Source organism: Microtus pennsylvanicus, chromosome 9 (assembly GCF_037038515.1).
Source record: "Microtus pennsylvanicus isolate mMicPen1 chromosome 9, mMicPen1.hap1, whole genome shotgun sequence".
Classification (NCBI taxonomy): Eukaryota; Metazoa; Chordata; class Mammalia; order Rodentia; family Cricetidae; genus Microtus; species Microtus pennsylvanicus.
The window spans coordinates 50,412,812-50,429,960 of record NC_134587.1 but is presented as its reverse complement, the minus strand read 5'-3'; the positions used below and the strand labels follow the sequence as shown (position 1 = coordinate 50,429,960).

The 17,149-nt window shown below is 53.8% G+C and overlaps 1 protein-coding gene and 1 long non-coding RNA gene across 5 annotated transcripts in view; one reads left to right on the top strand and one right to left on the bottom strand.

Annotated features, from left to right (window-relative positions):
- The window catches only part of Dab2ip (DAB2 interacting protein), a 170,658-nt gene extending 157,837 nt beyond the window's left edge, over nt 1–12,821 (bottom strand). Inside the window, exon 1 of one of the 4 annotated variants that reach the window (XM_075986009.1) lies at nt 12,572–12,821. In XM_075986009.1, coding sequence (XP_075842124.1) covers nt 12,572–12,669 — 98 coding nt within the window. In that variant the 5' untranslated portion in view covers nt 12,670–12,821. The remainder of the gene's footprint in view (nt 1–12,571) is intronic. The other 3 variants (XM_075986019.1, XM_075986016.1, XM_075986013.1) reach the window with 3 other exon arrangements.
- Nucleotides 12,587–14,702, top strand: LOC142857558 (uncharacterized). Its single transcript, XR_012911831.1, has 3 exons — nt 12,587–12,728; nt 12,816–12,950; nt 14,213–14,702. It is a non-coding gene; the product is annotated as an uncharacterized LOC142857558 (long non-coding RNA).
- The last annotated feature ends 2,447 nt before the right edge of the window (nt 14,703–17,149 follow it).

Genomic DNA, 17,149 nt, shown 5'->3' with positions numbered 1-17,149 from the left:
CACCCCTGGTACTGCCACTAACCTGAAAAGGCTTCCCAGAAGATATGGGCACCAAAGGGACATCAATGCCTAAGTAGGAGCTGGTGGGTTTGGGCACACAGGTGAAGAGGTAGCAAGCATCTTAGGCCCAGAATTGATAGGCAGGAATTATTGGATAAGCTATTTAAGGAGCTGTCAGCCACTCAGTCTGGCTGAAGCCTGACCTGGACTTGGTGACCCTTGCAGGTAGGGAAAGTTATCTACCCAGGGTTGTCAAGGACCTTTAGGGGCTGTTGAAGATCTGGAGGTGAATCTTGAGGGTTATAGGGAGCCGATGACGGTCTCCAGCTGGGGAGGTGGTGACCAAGACCTGGACTGTCAGCCCTATCTGACCGTGCACAGAATGCGGGGTCTGTGAGCTCCACGACCCCGTCTCTCCTCCCAGCCCCTCTGTCACACACAGTCCAGACAGCCTGGTTCCCTCTGAGACACAGCACATGGAGAAAGGGCTCGAGGCTTCAGGCTGCCTCCTGTCCATCCCACACTGCCTGGTCCCCGGCCTGGAATGTGGCCTCTGACCTCTCACCCCTGACCTTGGGACAGGAGTCCCACATCGCGCCTCAATGGGGCAGAGCTGTGGTTTGAAGACCGAGGCTGCCCAGAAGACAGTTCCTACTGCCCCAACCCCATAATCTTACTCCTGCTCCCCACAGCCCCGCAGTCCTCCTTGGCCCTGGCTAATGTTCCTTTCTCCAAATACAAGTTCTTTTGTTCACCAGGCAGCTAGCTTGGCCCTCAGCCCTAACTAGATCTTAACGAGCCCAAGGATGAGGCGGTACCGTCAAGGGTGGAAACACGGGGAGAGGCTTGGACTGTTCCTGGCTACAGAGGGCTACCCTGGCCTTCCCTGCTCAAACCTCCCTTCTCCAGGACAGTGATGGCCACACTAGCATGTAATCACTCCTCTTTCCCTCTGCCTTCCTCTCTCCCCCTCTTCCTCCCTCTCCCTCTTTCCACCTATCCTGTAATTCAAGACCCTCTTTCCCTGGCCTGCAGCCTCCTGAGTGTTGGAATACTGACCAATAGGCACCCACATGCCCAGTGACATGGCTACTTAACTTGGCCATGCCTAGGGCCATCTTTGTCCCAGCTGGACTGTACAAAGTAGGGTCTATAATTCACAAGACAGCACCACTCTACCCCAACAGTTATGAATTCCAGTTGAAGGTTGAAGACTCCTGCCCTAGGCCGAAGGCCCTCCCCATCAGGGCTTCCTCCAGCATCCCCTGCTGTGGGGCCCATGTTCTCCATGTGTTGGTCCAAATGGGACACTTTGTAGCTTGCAAAATACTTCTCATTGCATCAAGTCATTCAGTTGTTCATTTTTTCACTCAACAAACATCCCAGAGAAAGCATTCAGCCATTGAGTTAGGTAGGCTCCAAGGTATGTGCAGCAGGAAAAGACCACAGAGTGTGACAGGGCTGCCTTGGCTCCTTGAACAGAACACGCAAGGGAGACAGGGCTGAGGACCGTGGGATCACACAGTAGTGAGATTCTCTGGTCTAGGGCAGGACCTTGGGAAGATGGGGACCTTGTGTAGACTGGCCAGAGCACAGGAAGGCGAGGATGAGGGAGGGACTGGATGTGAGAAAGGGCTCAGGGAAGGGGTGCCTAGGTGGTTCAGCTTAGGGAGGAGTCTGAAGACAAGATGGGAGGTAGTGGATATCAGGACACCACCCACCGCAAGTACCAACAGGGACAGCCCAGGTGGCCTGTACTCCCCCTATGCTGTATAGCTCTGGGGTTCTCACGTTCTCACCAACACTTCCCCTCTGGTCACCCACCTGCCATGCGAGGACTGACTGGGGCCATCATCCCATCTCCCAGGCAGCATGAGACTCAGGAAGTCACTTTACTTCCCCAGTGCCACACACCTGGAGTGGCAGAGAGTGGATGCAAGTTCCCTGGGGCTATGGGAACTCTCAGACTAAGGGACCCAGAAGATGGCGGGGACCTTGGAATCTATAATCCAGGCTCAGGATTGGCATTGATCAGTGCCCTTTGAGGAGCGTAAGTGGTGCCAAGGACCCTGTGGGAGAGCAGAGACCAGAGCAGGGAGACTGGGCTGGACCGCACAGGGGAGGCAGCAGGAAAGAATGAGGCAGACTTCGGAGGAGAGACTGCCAGGGTGTGCTAGGCAGAGGGTACAGAGCCCACAAAGCAGGACTGGCCCCCACCAGGGGGCATGAGAACAGGAGAATGCCCCACTGTGCTCCTGTCTCTTCACATAGTAGGGCCTTGCTGAGGGAGACAGAGACATGAGAGGAATGAAAGAGATGCACAAACCCAGAGACACAGAGATAGCCAGAGACAGAGATAGCCAGAGACACAGAGATAGTAAAAAAGACAGAGATAGCCAGAGACACAGAGATAGCCAGAGACAGAGATAGCCAGAGACACAGAGATAGCCAGAGACAGAGATAGCCAGAGACACAGAGATAACCAGAGACACAGAGATAGACAGAGAGATAGCCAGAGACACAGAGATAGTAAAAAAGACAGAGATAGCCAGAGACAGAGATAGCCAAAAAGACAGAGATAGCCAGAGACAGAGATAGCCAGAGTCAGAGATAGCGAAAAATACAGAGATAGCGAAAAATACAGAGATAGCCAGAGACAGAGATAGCCAGAGACACAGAGATAGCCAGAGACACAGAGATAGCCACAGAGATAGCCAGAGACAGAGATAGCCAGAGACAGAGATAGCCAGGGACAGAGATAGCCAGAGACACAGAGATAGCCAGAGACAGAGATAGCCAGAGACACAGAGATAGCCAGAGACACAAAGATAGCCAGAGACACAGAGATAGCCAGAGACACAGAGATAGCCAGAGACACAGAGATAGCCACAGAGATAGCCAGAGACACAGAGATAGCCAGAGACAGAGATAGCCAGGGACAGAGATAGCCAGAGACACAGAGATAGCCAGAGACAGAGATAGCCAGGGACATAGATAGCCAGAGACACAGAGATAGCCAGAGACAGAGATAGCCAGAGACACAGAGAGAGCCAGAGAGACAGAGATGAACCAAGACAGTGAGGGCCGTCTGAAAGGAGAGCCCACCAAGGTTGACAGCTACCCTCTGCCTTCCACAAAGCTGGCAGAAGGAAGCATTGGGATGGGTGCGGGTGGGTATCTTTCATCAGGGCACATGCCAGCTCCAACCATGGAGCTGACACAGCCTCTCCCTCAATGGCAGACCTCACTGGGAGGAAGAAGCTCTTCTGCCTCATGCCCAGGTGCCAGTAGCCCACAGAGCAAACTTACGTGGCCCTGAGCCATCTAGGCTTCAAGGACAGACCCAAAGCCTTTTCCCTCTGAAGACTGCCCTTCTTCCCCTCCTCTCCTTCTCCCCCTCCCTCCTCTACTTCCTTCTGCCAGTACTAATGGCTACATCTTCCACTCCATGTCCACTATCCTGCCAATAGTGAAGAGTAACATGAGACCCCCTCAAGTGGGGGAGAACTGGGCAGAACTGGGGCGCTCTGGATACATGCACCTCGGTCTTCTCAGCAGCCATGGTGCGCTGTCTGGACATTCTGAACAAAGAATTAGCCTATGGCGACTGTGGTAAGCAGAAATCCCTTCCACTCCTTCACAGCTCACATGAGGGTTCTGCAGCCACGGAGTACCCTTTGCTGGGACACTGTCCCTTTCCGACAGGCCCTGCTCCCCACACTCTCATCTGTCTGCACACAGAGGCGCTGGGGAAATGTAGGTCACCGACAGGAAGTCTGGCTTGTGGTGATCCAGCCAGCCTGCACAGCCATCGGATCAGATAGGCATCTGTATCCCTCCACTCCCGCTCCACTTCTCCTGGGTCACTGTGACCCAGGCCACCCTGCTGCCCAAGGGAAGGCAGGGCAGGCCTCCTCTCACTAAGATTTCCCCCTACTGGGCAAGGTGGCATCTTCAAAAGACAAAGAGAAATGCTACCTGCCTTGAAGCATTCGCCGACATGGACTATCAACGCCATGGCTGGTCAGGCTGGCTTCCCAGGGAAGGGTGTGGAACATGAACAGGCACACGAGAATCCCATCCCTCCATGTTGAAATTGGGGTCTCATCTAGAAGAATTATCAGACTGGCCCATAAAAAGCCACCACATGGCTCTGTGCACACAGACACCATCACCCCTTCCACTCAGAATCTGCCTACTGTCTGTGTCCCCCGTCTCAGTGTGAGCCCCACATCCTGCCAGGAGCTTGGGGTCCTTGTGCCTCCTCCTTACTCTGCCCCTCAGCCTCTGAGCTCTCAGTCTGGCTGGCCAGGCAATTCCCAGCCCTGATTTGGGACAAGGCAAGTGGCAGCTGGACTCATCAGCATTAGGGGAGCAGCGGGAAGCCCGGGGAACCAAAGGGCACACTCAGTCTTCCAGGCAGAGGTGACCCGAGCAGTGGCCTAGGCGTGGGTGGGACAGACCAGGGTAGGTGGAGAGAGCCGAGACAGGAGACCACCCAGAGCAAAGTCGAGGAGACACAGGGAGTTATTATGGTGGCAGCAGAGAGGGAGGCTGTGTGACATTGAGGCCAGAGCCGAATGCCATCTAAGGGTCAGACCATGGTCTACCTTGAGCCTTGCCACCGTGGGGACTCGCTGTACATGGAGCTGAGGACATGCAGGAACCCAAAGAAGAGGTGAGGGATCTGCCTAGGTGTCCAGGGCTGAAGTGAGGTGGAGCTAAAGGCAGAGCTGGGCATGGTTGCGCACACCTTTAGTCCCAGCACTCAGGAGCACAGAGATAGATCTGTGTTTGAAGCCAGCCTGGGACAGAGCAAGTTCCAGGATGGTAAGGGCTACAAAGAAACCCTGTCTTAAACAAACTGGGCTTCCAAAGGTGACCTCTTGAGAGCCATCTCAAAGATCAGGGCAGGGCTGTGGCCTCAGAAGGTCTGGGGTAAGCTGACCCACAGTTTAGCCAGGAAGCAGAAGCAATGGGGCTGGACAGTGGGAAAAGGCGAGGCCCAGAGCTGACAGAGGCCAGTCAGAAGTGAGGCCTGCTGGGAAGAGCCTGCTCACCTCAGACTATCCAGGTCCAAAGCAGTGGCCATGCAACCTGGGAGGAATCATGACTTGTCTCTTGCAGGGCGGGGTTAAAATGTGGACGAGTGCCTCTGTGTTATCCCCTACAAAATGAGAATGGGACATGTGCCAGGAAGAGCATCAGAGCCAAGAGGGCTTAGGGGAGCTGAGCCAGCCTCCAGACTAGTTAATAGGATCCATCATTCTGTACAGGGCTGGTATTCACAAGGGGAGGGGCCCTGCCAGGCCCCGCCTCTCCCACGCCCCACCTCTGCCTACCCTACACACCCTTGAGGAGTTCACAAAAGAAAAGCAGAGGGGAGAGGTGGAAGGGAAAATGGCTTCCAGAAACTACATATTTCATGAATGTGACGTCTTTGCCCTGAGTCAGTGATTCTCAACCAGTGGGTCGTGACCCCTTGGGGTTTGACTGACCCTTTCACAGAGGTCACCTAAGACCATCAGAAAACACAAGTATATACATTAAGATTCATAATAAGCTGGGCGGTGGTGGTGCACACCTTTAATCTTAGCACTCAGGAGGCAGAGGCAAGAGGATCTCTATGAGTTTGAGGCCACCCTGGTCTACAAGAGCTAGTTCCAGGACAGGCTCCAAAACTACAGAGAAACCCTGTCTCAAAAAACCAAAAATAAATAAATAATAAGATTCATAACAGCAGGAAAATTAGTTATGAAGTAGCAATGATGGTTGGGGTCACCACAGCATATTAAGGGGTCACAGCATTAGAAGAAGCACACATGAGTGTGAACGCTCTCTCCCCACTTTGGTGTCCTTCCCAAAGGGCTAGGGGACACCAGCTGCTGCCCTCTGGAAGGGCTTTGTCCTGGCCCTGCCCTGGTCAGTACAGCCCCCTCCTTCCCTGAGTCCCCAGCCTTCCTACCCAGCTGGCTGCACAGGCCTGGGTGCATCATCAGCAATGCAAGGCCCTGCCTCTCTGCTGCATAGTCTTGGGTGCATCAGCAATGCAAGGCCCTGCCTCTCTGCTGCTTTGTTCCTTATTGCTCTTTCTTCCTGTTGGCACCCCAGTGGGTAACAAGTGTGAGGAGTAAGACAGGTGGCCTCACTGCCTCCTGCCCTGCTGGGAAGGCCACAGTAAGGCTGGCCTGAGGCTTCCTGGGCAATGGAGAGGACGAAGTGGATCAGAGTCTGGGAAATCCAGAGCTAATGGGCACCTGAGGGCAGGCACTTGTGTTAGCATCACTTCCATTGGGTGATGAAATGTCTGACAAAAACACCCAGGGAGGAAGGTTTGTTTCAGCTCACATCCCCGGTTACAGTCTATGGTTCTGGAGAGGTCCAGTAGGCTCGCAATCCCGGGTTACGGTCTATGGTTCTGGACAGCTCCAGTAGGCTCATAATTCCGGTTACAGTCTATGGTTCTGGACAAGTCCAGTAGGCTCATAATTCCGGTTACAGTCTATGGTTCTGGACAGCTCCAGTAGGCTCACAATCCCGGGTTACAGTCTATGGTTCTAGACAGGTCCAGTAGCAGGAACTGGACACAGGTAGTCCTAGCCACCATCAAGAGCAGGACACATGTATACTCGTGTTTATTTGCTTTTTGCTTTTGATACAGTTTGAAACTCAAAACCAGGGAATGAATGGTGCCACCTACTTTGAGGCTGGATATTCCATTCCCTCATCAATTACATAATCAAGACAGTCTCCCCACAGACCAACTTAGTCTAGACAATCCCTCACTGAGACTCTCTTCCTCAGAAATTCTACAAGTTGACAAAACTAGTTGTCACATTGTCTAGGAGTCCTGGGTTTGAGTTACAAGTACTGTCTGTGGCCGTACATCCTGGGACCCTTCAGAACCTGATGGTTTCTCTCAGTGTAGGCAGGGAAGTCTGAAGCTCCATCCATGAGTTTTCAGCCCACAGCCTGGTGCTTAGGAGGTCCTCAGTCAGGGGGACTGGCTCTTCGTACCTGGCTTCACTCGTCAAGGAGAGCTAGAGAGATCACACACACACACACACACGCACACACACACACATGCACACACACACACACACAATGGAAGGAGCCAATTGTTCATTTCCTTCCCGACTTCAGGTTGACCAGGCTGGTATCATTGCTTCAGTGCAGATGAGGAAACTGAGGCTTGAGTATTCCCAGGTCTTGGTCCAGAGCCTACTGAGTTTCAGAATTAGGAGGAGGCCTGAGAGGCAGGGCAGGCTTGATTACAGCCTCCTAGGCCTGAACTCACAGATGCACCCTCAGAGAAGGACCTCATAGGCCAAGTTTAGTTACTGCCTCTAGCTTTGTGTCTTTGGGCAAGTTGCTCAGCCTCTCTGAGCAGCAGTCTTGAGGGTTGGTAGGAGGGGAATGAGATGATGGAGGTGCGTGGTTGGGCACATCCACGGTCATTACCATTAGCCTCGCTCCTGGCTAGCTGCAGCAAAGCCCTGGACAGCATCTGTGGCCTGTCTCCAGCTCAGGAGAAGGGCCAGGGCACCATGACATCGGGCTTGTGACAGCTTTGATCCCAAAATAGCTCTCTCTAGACTAGCCCCATCCTGTCCCAGCTGCTGCGCCTGCCTTTTGCTGTCCCCTGATGAGCTGACACCGGTTCTTGCCATGTCACACAGTCACGCTCAGTCCTGAGCTAGTTCAGCAAACAGTCCCCAGAAGGGGAGCTTTTCCACAGCAAATGGGAGGGCTCACAGGAGGCCACTTGGGCCCAGCGATGGCTCTCAGACAGGGCTGCAAGAGAAAGGTCCCAGGATCTGGAACCCAGCAGCCTGGGTTTGGTCGCCGCTCTTCCCCTGCACTCTCAACTCCCTTGAGCCTGTCTCCTCTTCTAGAAAATAGGCTAACCACACCTGCAGGCCAGGCATGAGGATTAAAGTGGACCATGTCCAGCAGAGACACAATCACTCCAGAACTAGTGCTGTTAGCTGACCCTGGTGCCACAGGTCTGTGGGTCCAGTTCCCCAGAAAGCAGAGGCAGGAAGATTGCAAGTTTGAGTCCTTACTGAGCTACTGAATGAATTCAGTGTTAGCCTGGATAACTAACTCATGAGGACCCTGTTTCAAAATAAAAAAATAAACAGAAGCTGTGGCATGGTGGGGCACGCTTTTAATCCCAGCACTGAGGAAGCAGAGGCAGGTGAGTTCAAGGTTGGCCTAATCTATTTGACTTAGTTCCAAGACTTTGTAGTAAAATCCTATCTCAAAATAAAAAGGGGGTGGCTAAGGGTATAAGTCAGTGGTAGAACCCTTGTCTGGCGTGTTTGAGGTTCAGGGTTTAATCTCCAGTACTGGGGGGAGCATGTTGTGGTTGCTTCACCTGGAATGGTCAGAACACAGCAGAAGCATGGCTGTCTCCTTGCCGCAGAGCTCCTGAAGCCCTGGACGAATGCGATTGCTGGTGTTCAGGGGAGCAGGGTTCTAAGCCTCTGTCCCACCTCACAGAGTCATAGAACAATCAGTGCCTCCCGGGATTCAGCCCAGTAAGCACTCATCCCCGTGAGTCATAGCCCACCCCACAGGGGCCGGTGGCAGCCATATTCACTTCTCTTGGGTGTATGTAGGCAAATTGGCAGCAACAGACAGGGTAGGGCTAGCCTTGTCCACTTGTCTGCTAAGGAAACTGAGGCTGAGCCAGCAGCAGGGACTGGCTCCAGGCCGCCCAGAAACCCAGAGGTGCTGAGAGCTGATTTGGGTCTAGAATCTTAGATGGGTAACTGGACTATTCTATCTTGGAGATTAACATGCACAAGACCCACAAGTGACAGTTACCCACACAGCAGCCCAGAGAAGGGGAGGCGGTCTGGGGACAGTAGAGCAATTATCAAAGGCTCCAACTAATATTCATTCATTCATCTTTCCAATGATATGCAGATGTGTCCTCAGGGCCAGGTGCTGCCAACGTGAGATCACAAACAACGCTAGCAAGACAGGCTCTGCCCCCCACATCTTATGGTCTCAGGTAGGAGTCAGGTTAGTGACCAGTGTCCTGAAGGGACACTGAGAACCAAGGGCTTCCTGCCTCTGATTAGCTGTAAGACCCTACTCTTCGGTCTGCCCTCACCCCCAGCCCTCTTTGGTCTTGACCAAGGAGACTATCAAAACTTTATATTTATGTGTTTGTTTGTTTATTTATTTATATGAGACCGGCTGTCCTGGAACTCACTTTGTAGACCAGACTGACCTCAAACTCATGGAGATCCACCTGCCTCTGCCTCCTAAATTCTGGGACTGAAGGCGTGTGCCACCACAACCTCCTGAGCCTCTGATGCTACCTTTTCCACGCCAGTGTGATGGCTATGACACTGCCCAGTGACCAAGTCCCTGAACACCTACGACTGGAAGCCAAGCTCACTATGTCCATAATGAAGGGGTGTCTTATAGCTTGAGGAAGGGAGGGAGGAGGACCCAGAGTTCCACCCAGCTTGGATACATCCAGCTTTGTCCCAATCAGGTTCCCAGGACCCTTCAAGGAGTGCAGTTTGCCGAGAGTATCATTGCAAGTAGAGAACCTTCCAGAGTGTCTCTGAGCCCCAGGCCTTTCCACCCCTGTTCTGTCTGCCCGGAATGCCTTTCTTGGCCTCTCTGCCGGGGTGAACTGCATTCATTCAGAAACAGTCTATTTGGGGACCCCACAATGCCAAGCAGAGAGACGTGCCCTGGGGATTCGGAGAGTTCAGAGATTACAGGGTGCTGTGCAGTTAATCCCATCCCAACACAATCCACGGACCAGAACAGACGGGGCAAGAGATACTAAGACAGTAGCTCCAATCCAGTGGGATCAGGAAACATGTTCTAGAGAAAGAAGGCTTCTCAGAAAAGACAACTTTCCACAACCAGGAGAAGAAACAGGAGTGAGAGCAGTGAAGAAAGTGGGGAGGAATGCCCCAGACAGAGGAAGCTGCAGGTATGGAGGCCCTGGGATAGGTTAGGGCAGCACGCCTGGCCCAGAGAGAAGGAGCTGCAGTCAGATGGCTCAGCCCCGGAAGGAGGCCATGTGGATAGTAGGGAAAGAAGGGTCAGGAAATGGGAGGAAGCCGCAGGTGTGGCCATCCCAGAAGCCAGAAGGAAATGTTTCAAGGAGGGAGTCCTGAAGGATACGAGTGACCTGTCCACTCCCACGGCCACACCTTAACCTCCCATGCATGGTGCTGGAGCCTCACGGAAGAAACCAAGGTTAAATGAGGTGGCTCCCTGGTCCAGGAAATCCAGAGCACTCATCTTTTCTCTCCATGTGCACAGACTGAACAGAAGGGAACCATCCAGAAGCTGGGAGCAGAGTTCTGCGCAGAAACCAGGTCATCCGGAAACAGTCCTACACTTCTAGCTTCTGGGACAGTAAGGGCTGGCCAGCCTAAAACATTGTGTCATGGACATCCACACTGACAGAGACTAGCAATGTCATGAAATCACCTCTTCTGGAAAAACCTCCTAGACACTGGGACAAAGGGTTCCACAATTCCTGGGCTCCTTCCTCGGAGTAGTCCTCACTCAGACTAACCTGGGAACTTCATAGAGACAAAGGCAAAGTTTGGCTCCCGGAGCCCAGCTCAAGGCCTGAGAGTAGAGGTTGGGCCAACGAATAAATGGACGAACGTAGAACGAGGGCCAGAGGGGAGGCTTCATTAATGCCCTGCCCCAGGAAAGGTTTCAGCTATAGACCTCTGAGGCTGACTTGGTGGGAGTCAGACCTTGCTCGACCCTCCTGGGACCATCCCAGAGAGAGTGCGTGTGCAAGGCCTTCTCCTCTGGCCTTCCCAGAAGCCTCCTCTATCCTGCACTCTCTCTCTCTCTCTCTCTCTCTCTCTCTCTCTCTCTCTCTCTCTCTCTCTCTCTCTCTCTCACACACACACACACACACACACACACACACACACACGCCCTGCCCTAGCAGATCACAGAAGATCAACAGCCTGAGACAAGGGGTAGGCTACACACCACCGAGACGGAAGCTGCCTCAGTTTCCAACTTCGTCCTGCTCAGAGGCTGCTGTTGGCAAGCCCAGGGCACGGAGAGGGGATTTGTAGGCTCCTGAGATGTCCCTGGCTAGGGAAGAGCTCCCCAACCACCAGAGCTTTGCTTGGCCACATTGATCCCGGCCACCACTCCCCATCCCCACAGTTTCCCAGGTCGGATTGAGTCTGTGCCTTTCTTGGGCAGCATGAAGGAGTATTTAAGAACCATTCCCAAGCCTTGCCACATTTGAGGCAGACAATCCCAAGAAGCAGCAAGCCTATTTCATAGCTCAGACCGTGTGTCCCCAGGGTTCCCCATCAGGAATACACCCCCCTAAAGCAGGTCTTGGGATCATGGACGGCCTCCCATTCCAGACCAAAACCTCTTCCAGAACAGAAGCTGTAGTCCCCTCCCCTCCCCCACTTCAAGGACTGATTGTTACTTGGATGAAGTGACCCACAGGTCACTCAGGGTGCAGTGTTCTGTCGCCTGACTGTCTGAAGATGTCAGGTCCACTGTAGGGCCTGGCCCAGCTCCCTGAGAGCGGCAGTTTCTCTCCGTGGACTGAGCTTGGCTGCTGCAGGAGGAAGGGAATTTGGCCTTGACTCTGGGCCAGGCAGCCAGGCCTGGCTAGAACAAGGGAGTCTGGGGGGAGAAGAGCTATCGTTCTTGAGTGGAGTGTGTGGTCCCCAAAGGACCACAGCCCCAAAAAGAGTCACATAAGCCATTAGCTACAGAAGACCTCCCAATCTGAGGCTAACAGCCCTGTCTCCCCAGTGAACCCCTCAACCTGCCCCCCAGCCTCTTTCCCTCCGCTATCCTCCCACCCTCCTGCTTCTCTCTGTTGCTGGGAGACAGTCACTGTGTGCCAGCGTCCTGGCCAAACGGTAGCAGTCTGGACAGCTAAGTAGCAGGCTCGGATACCTGCAGGTTCTGGGGATCCCGGGCCTGTTGAAACCTCCCTGGAGGAACCTTTCTTGGCTCCCTGGTCCTGGCCCCACTCTGCTGGGCTCTAACCCTCGCAACTCTTTTCCAGCCCTGCTCAGGGCTCCGAGTGGCCCTGGGGAGCTGAGCGGAGAATCTCCCCTGCTAGAGCAGCCTGGGGCCTTATGTACCAGAGAGGGGAGCTGGGAATTTTCAGTTTGCCCTGGCCTTTAATTACAAGGTACATTCAGTTACCTGCTCATTTCTGTTTCTCTACAGACTTCACTAATTGAATTCGCACAGCAGCAGCAGGCAGAGCTGGGGGACCAAGAGTGAGACCTAGGAGCAGGGGCCATAACTTACTTTTCTTCTTGGCCAAGAGCAAAGTTCAAACAGAAGAAACTCTTTGCTGGACCATGCCAACGTCTCATCTAAGGGGACCCTTCAACCCCTGACCCTTGACCCAGGGCACCGATGCCTGCCCGGATCCCAGAGGTCAGTTGGCACCCAGATGCCTGCCTCCCCCCACTGGTTCATCTCTGATTCCAAAAGCTAAGCAAAGTCTGCTGGAGCAGTGGGCTAAAATCCCAAACTCTGCCACTTAGCCGCTTAGCTGGCTTGGCTCACTTACCGTAGGAGTCGCCTGGGTCCAGGAGGGAGTTGGGCTCCATGGTGTGTGGGCCCCTGGGCCGCGGCCCCACCTGATTTATGAACCGAGGCCGTCTCCATGAGCGCCTGAGCTTCTCCTTTTGTATTCCATCTGGCGGCTTCTCCAACTAGATGACTGGGTATTCCTGCAAGCAGGCCCCTTTCCAGCCCTCGCCTTCATACAGTACATTTAAAGTAGCAGTAACCTCTTTTTCCTCCCCCCGCAGCCTGCCTGGAAACATTAGAAGGGACCGAGGCGGCGAGATGTCTAAAATAGGAAGACGCTGGGGACGGCTGGCCTGGCTGCCCGCGATGCTGGCTGCGGGAATCTGGTCCGGCAGTGCAGATGGAAAAGCTAGGAGGTAAGGCAGACACGGAGCTTAACATCTGGAAGCCGGCTCTGGGGCCCCGGGGGGCCTGCGCGAACGGGTGGGAGGGGATAGGGGTGTCTGCTCTTCGCCACCTAGCACCCCAAAGCCCAGGGGCTTCTCCCAGGCCTTGCAGGAACCTCCCACTCAGATCTGTTCTCACACATTTCCTGCAGTGTGGGATGCAGATATTGACTCATCCATCCATTCAGTCACTAAATATTTTTTGAAAATCCAGTCCTTGCCAGACACTCTACTGTTCTGGGTCTGCAGCAGAGAGCAAGATGCAGTGTCTGGCCCACTGCAGGGGCAGCAGCACCCAGGTACGCCAGCCACTGCAGTGGGGAGTGCAGGGCAGTCGCCCCTCAGAAGCACAGAGAAGAGGGGCTCACTGCAATGAGACAGATGGTCACTAGGCTCCCTGAAGAAAAAGGCACCTCAGACAGGGTCTAAAGGCTACCTAGGAGTTAGCCAGTTAAAGAAGGACCGAAGGCCTGCGCATCGGGCATTTGTGGGATTAGTTCCAGTGGCTAGAATGAATAGATAAAGAGAGCGCTGGAGAGGGAGGGCAGAGAGGGTCAAGCTGGACATCTGGTTGGTGACATGATTCCAGTTGCCTTGGGAAGGCCTCTCTGGCCACAGTTTGAATGATGGGGCGGGAATGGGCTGAGTGTCTAAGCTTCAACAAGAGCAGCTGTGGTCACACGGGGACAGGTTGTTAAGTCCCTACCCACCGTGATACCATTTGAAGTGTTTACCCACGCTGGCTCCTGTGAGCCTCCCAAGGGTTCTTTCTCACAGAAACCCATTTCATAGACAAGTACAACGCAGCTTAGAGGCCACAGCTTGTGAGTGGCACCTGGACAGGTCTGTGCCCCAGAGAGGCCACAGCCTTGGTGCCCGAGAGTGGGAAGACAAAGATACTGACATTAGCTCATTGCCCTGGTCCAAGCCAGCACCATGGGCTCATAGCAGGAAAAACTTCATCTGGGTCCAGCAGGAGAAATGTGACCAGGGTCCAGATAGGCTTAACAGGGCAGGAAGGGCAGAGGGAAGTGTGCCCAGGCTGTTGAGGTGGCAGGAGCAGAGACCTGGACTGACGGGGGAATGTCTGTGGGAGCAGGCTATCATGTGGCTAGAGGAGGTTAGGGTAAAGGGAGCGGAGGGACAGAGCTAGGAGGACCAGGGGGTGCGAGTTTGCTCCAAGGGCCGCAGGAAGCTGCGAGCATCTGTTCAGAGGTTGACTTCCTTTCCAGGGGATGCCAGGTGACCCTCTCAGCAGCTCTTTCCCAGCCTCCCCCACATGCAGGACGAGGAGAAGTCATCTGCCCCGCAGCGTTGCTGAATGCTGGGAGCCAAGCCTCAGTGACCTGCTTCTTTGGAGAAATGGCCATGGAGCTGGGATGAAGGGATCAAGAGGAAAGAGAAGAGGGAGAGGCAGGCGTCTACAGGACTCAGATGAAGGTTTTCCTGCTATGAGTCCATGGTGCAGGCCTGCACTAAGGGGGCTTGGATCAAAAGACGCTGAGCCAATGATAGCATCTATACTGGGCCCATCCCAGCTGCCAGCTGCTGCCTAGCTGCTCCCAGAGAGCCAGGGGCTGCTGACGTGGTCAGCCTGGCCACAAGGAGGTTCCTCCTATTCCTTCACCCCTCCTCCCCACCTTGGATGAGAGGATCCAAGCTCCTAGTCTCCTGAAGCCTTAATTACAGGGAGGCCAGGCCCTACCCAGGCCTACTGTAGGCTCCAGCCTCCTTGGATCTCTCACTAAGGGTGCCTGGGGAAGGCTGCTGGGGAGTGGGGAGGCCTAAGTGTAGGGAATGGAACCATATTCCTCCAGCCAATAACAGTTGCATTCTCTAGGGGCCTGGGGGCGCTGGGGTGCTGGGTGTGTGTGTGTGTGTGTGTGTGTGTGTGCGCGCGCGCCCGCGCTGGGGGCTTTGGGGTCCGTTTGTGGACAGGCACACACCAATAAGAGTAAATAAAATAGCAGTGTTTAGCAAGGCGGTGGTGGCATACGCCTTTAATCCCAGCACTCGGGAAGTAGAGGCAGGCGGACCTTTGTGAGTTCGAGGCCAACCTGGTTTACGAGAGCTAGTTCCAGGACAGGCTCCAAAGCTACAGAGAAACCTGTCTTGAAAAACCAAAACAAAACAAAACAAAAAAAGTCGTGTTTGACTAGCTCTCATGAAGCCCTGGTTTCTATCTCCATTAGAACTTAAACCAGGCCTGGTGGTGCATGAGTACAATACCAGCATGCGGGAGGTAGAGGCAGGGAGATCAGAAGTTCAAGGACATCCTCAGCTGCAGAATGAGTTCAAGGCTAAGGTTGGGTTGTGTGAACACTTGTCTTAAAAAAAAAGATAGTGTTTTGGTTGGCTCATAACTGAACCATGCCATTAACTAGCTGGATGTTCCAAGTAAGCCGTTTATCCTTCAGGGCTACTGTTAGCCTGGGAGGGGAAGACTAGGGCCAGCCTATCTCTAACACCCAAGAGAGGTGTGGCTCACCCTAACTGCTGCTGACCCTCTCCACAGAATGGTGCAGCAGTGGAGGGAACAGGGGTCCAGTCAGCAACCAAGGACTAATCCTTCCACAAGGGAGTCAGAGCAGAAAGTGAGTCCGAGGAGGGAGACTTGGGCTTCCACACTAGCTGTGCCTCCCTGGGGTCCCTGCCCCTCTTTCTTTTCCAGCCAAGGCACAGAGTTCGAATCTCTGGCACTTTCTCCATCCATCGGTAGACATGTGTACAAATGTCTTCCGCCCTCCAGGGCTCGCCTATGATAAACGTGTGTCACCACCACACGGTCCCTTCTTTTCCTCAGTGACACATCAGCGCTATCAGGCCTGTCTGTCTCTCATTGCACCCAGTGGCTGTGAGTGTTGAATCAATCCCTGACCCAGGGATACCAAGTTTACTGCCGGTTGCCGCGCAAACAAGCAACCCTACGATCAGTGTCTTTTTTTTTTTTTAAGTCAGAGTCTTGCATCGTGGCAAAGATTTCATTGTGCAGCCAAGGGTGGCCTTGAACTTTGCGTCTTGCTGCTCCCACCCCTCAAGTACTAGACTCACGAGCATGTGGCACCATGCATGGCTTTTGCTTCTGTGTCAGGGACTGAACCCAGGGTTTCATGAATTCTAGGTAAAGTCTCTGCCAACTGAGTCCATCTCCAACCCTGCAGTGAAAGCCTTGATGTACGCCTTTCACATCTGCCTAGTGACTTCTGTAGGCTGAAACTGTAAATACATGGTTGATGGGGCAGAAAGACCTTGCCTTTGTCCAAGGTAGCAAAAGCCTGCAAGCTCTACCAAGAGCCAACAAATACTGGCCTCAACCTAGCCCTGGTGTAGGCCTGGCAGAGCCAGTGTTCCTCCTCCTGGGGCTTTGTAACCCAGCTGAGGAGAAGCACACACTTCCATCAGAGATAGAATGCTGCTGAGAAAGCAAATAGGGGCCCAGAGGAATCCTTTCGAGTAGTGAGGTGATGGGCCCAGCTGTACAAAGGCCATCATGCAGGCGTGGGCAGAGCTGGTGCAAAGGCTGATGGGTGGGAAGCTTGGGATGGAAGCCAGTGTGCCAGGGTGGGTGGACAAATACACAGATTCGAGACCCCCGTGGGGATCTCGGGTGCAGTTCCATGGTCAGCAGAGAAGGGAGAAAAGTCCAGGATGATTTGAATGCTTTTACTGTGGTAGTTGGTCTCCTCCGGAGAGCTGAGGGAGACAGCAGGAGGAGAGCTGGGCTGGGCACAGGGACCTCTGCCGTGGTGTTTGCCCATTTGAGGAGTACAGACAGACACACGGAGGTCGGAGAGCTCAGAGCAGCAGAAAGGACAGGATGGGGCATCAGTGTGAGACCCGCAGTTCCCCTCACAGCCCGTTAGGCCTGCCCACTGCAAGACCTTTCCGGCCTCCAGGACCTATTGTTCTCTGAACAGAAAAGAGTTAAATGGCCTGTGGATGTGGCTCAGTTGGTGGAATGCTCACCTTGCATACAGGAAGTCCCGGATTTCATCCCCAGCTCTGCATTAAACAGAGCTGGGGGGGGGGGGCAATCCCAGCATTTGGAGATGGAGGCAGGAGGATCAAAGGTTCAAAGTCATCCTCAGATACACTGAAGGCCAGCCTGGGCTACAGGAGACCTCAGAAGAGAAAAAGGAGGGGCAAGAGGGAAGTAAGGAGGAAAGGGA